At 41.9% G+C, this 2614-nt stretch overlaps 1 protein-coding gene across 1 annotated transcript in view; it reads left to right on the top strand.

Annotated features, from left to right (window-relative positions):
- CSUI_000392 (uncharacterized protein) overlaps positions 1 to 2614 on the top strand; it is a 2911-nt gene extending 297 nt beyond the window's left edge. The window contains exons 1-2 of the mRNA XM_068060626.1: positions 1 to 2012; positions 2490 to 2614. The exon at positions 1 to 2012 is cut by the window's left edge and continues 297 nt beyond it. Coding sequence (XP_067927402.1) covers positions 693 to 1466 — 774 coding nt within the window. The 5' untranslated portion in view covers positions 1 to 692 and the 3' untranslated portion in view covers positions 1467 to 2012; positions 2490 to 2614. The remainder of the gene's footprint in view (positions 2013 to 2489) is intronic.

Below are 2614 nucleotides of genomic sequence, written 5' to 3'. Positions count from 1 at the left end.
CTTCTTCTTCTTTCTCTTCAGCATCTCTTTCTCTCCACGGGACAGTAGGAGAGAGTTTATCTTTCTTTGATCGGCTTGTTCTCCTTCTATCGATATCTTCAGCTTCTCTTCCTTCCTTCTCCTTGGGTAAAGTCTTCTTCTCTTTCCCTTGTTATCTTCTCTCCTTCTTCGCATCTTCTTCTATCTCTTCGCTATGCTCTTTTTCTCTTCTTCAGAGCCATGAAGAGACAGAGTCGTCTGCTTTCTACTCACATCTTGCCGAGAGAGAGAATCGATCTTTGTTCTCCTTTTCTCCTTCTTTCTCTTCTTCCTTCTTCTCTTCTTCTTCTTCTTCTCTCAACTTTCTATCGCACTTAGTTTCGAGGTCAAGTGGATTTCTTGATCTAATTCGAGTTTGTCTTTCTCTTTTTTCTTTTTCTTCTTCCACATGGTTTAGCTCTCTTCAGTCTCTATCACATCTCCTTCTTCTTTATCTTCCTCGAATCATCTTTACGTCTTCCCTTGCTGTCTGTCTGTCGATCTTCCTCTTTTCTTCTTCTTTATTCTCATTCTTTTTGTCCACCCGCTTTGCATCGTTTTTCTCTCTTCTTCTTCTACCTTCCTCTTCATCTTCTTCCTCTTCTCGTCTTCTTCCTCCTTCTTCCTCTCCTTCTGACTCTCCGTATGCGTTGAATTCTAGAGACGTGACAGGCATGGTGTTGAGGTGTACATACACCTTGATTGTAGGGCTTCTTCCTTCTTATATGGTCCTCCTAGGAAATACAAAGATGTTTCCTCTCTTTCTTGGTCTTGTCGAATTCGCTCTTCTTCTTGATCTTCTTATTCTCCCCTTTTCTTCTTCTTTCTCTCTCTCTTCTTCATTTTCCTTGTCTTCTTTCCGAGACCTTTCTTCGTCATCTTTCTCTCCCTCATTTCCTCCTTCCGCTCTTCCTGTTTTTCTTTCGCCTCCTGATAGCTTTGTTTGTTCTTCTATCGTTCTTATGGTTTCTCATCTCTTCTTTCTAACAGCTCATCGCATGACCTTCAATGACGTCCCTGTAGATGCTGCTTTTGTAGGCCTCTCTTCTTTTCATCCCTACTTCTCTCTTATCTTGACGTTTCTTCATGTCTTCTTTCCTCTTCTTCTTCTTCCACCTCTTCTTCTTCTGATTCTTCTTCTTCGCATCTATCTCTCTTCTTCATCTTCGACTCACGATAGTATGAAGAAAGAAAAGAAGAAGAAGAACAAGAATGACGAGAAGAAGAAGAATCTCTGTGTCTCTGAGCTGTCGACTTCTCCTCTTCTTCCTCCTTCTCAGTCGGGGGTTCAAGCAGATGCAAGGAATGATATGGCTTCGTCTTCTCTCTCTAGACATGCAAAGAAAAGAGAAAAAGAAGAGGAACGACAACAAGAAGAAAAAGGAGAGAGAGCCGCAGAGAATCTCTATTTTCTCTTCACTTATTGTACAAGGCTGCTGGTCGGGTAAGGTATCTCGAGAGAGATGTATTTCGTCGTCTCCTTCATTCCAAAAAAGAAGGTCTCTCTCTATCTCTCTCTTGTTCTTCTCTCATCTCTCTCCTTCATTGGCTGTCTCTCTTCTCTCTTCTTCTTCATCCCTAATATGTGTACTCCAATACTTTCAGGTGGACATACGAGGAGGTTTCTTCTTCTCGCCCGAATATAAGCCGACGCTGCGAAACCGTCAGAAGTAGAGATGGAAGTTGCTCTTTCTCTCTCTCTTCTTCTCCTTGGTGTTGGAGACAAGACAGACAGTCTTTCTTGAACTTCCTTTCTTAGTCTTTCGTGTGGCTTTCTTCTTTTTCTGCGGATACGTTCTTGCCTTGATGACCCGACTTTCTCATTCTTTCATTCTGTTTCTTCCTTTCATTCGTTCTTTCTTTCTTTCTTTCTTTCTTGCTTTCCTTCTTCCTTGCTCTCTTTTGTTCTTTTCTTCTCCAGGTGTCTTTTTTTTCTTGTTGTGCGCCATGTGTGTTCGATGATCTCTTTACTTGCTCTAAGGCGTCATCTCATGGTAAGAGATAGCTAGCTAGCTAGCTAACTCGCTACTAGCGTTGGGGAGAAGTCTCAATGGAAGGAAGTCTCTCTCTTTCTGAAAGATGTCGGTTCCCAAGCCGCGCAACCTCCTCGTCAGATGCACGAAACACCCCAGGCAGGCATAGATATCAATATATCTATGTATATGCCTGTACATACACAATGTATATATGTATAGATGTATGCATTTGTATTTATGTGATTCTTCTGCATATATCATGTAGGTACTCGTTGTATATACCTAGGCGAATGGACGTGCACCCCGTGTCGTTACTCTGCCTGTCTTGAAGCCATCTACCTTCAATCTACGTAAATATCCATGTAGATCTCGCTGTCTATACACTCGAGGATGTTGCTCTCGAGGTTTCTATTCTTTTTCTTTCTTTCATTCTTTCTTTGGCATTTTTTCTCTTTCTCTCTTTTTTGTCTCCTTCTTCTTGTGTTTTTCTTTCAGGTTTGGTCTGTCTTTGCTCCGAAGTTTCTATACGACGTTCAAGGAGTGTTGACAATTCATCTTCTCTTCTCTATCTCCATTGCATGCTTTGCTGCTACGGTGTATAGACACCTGCCGTAACCCGT

Source organism: Cystoisospora suis (genome assembly GCF_002600585.1).
Source record: "Cystoisospora suis strain Wien I chromosome Unknown contig_167, whole genome shotgun sequence".
Lineage (NCBI taxonomy): Eukaryota > Apicomplexa > Conoidasida > Eucoccidiorida > Sarcocystidae > Cystoisospora > Cystoisospora suis.
This window is presented reverse-complemented; position numbering and strand designations above follow the sequence as displayed.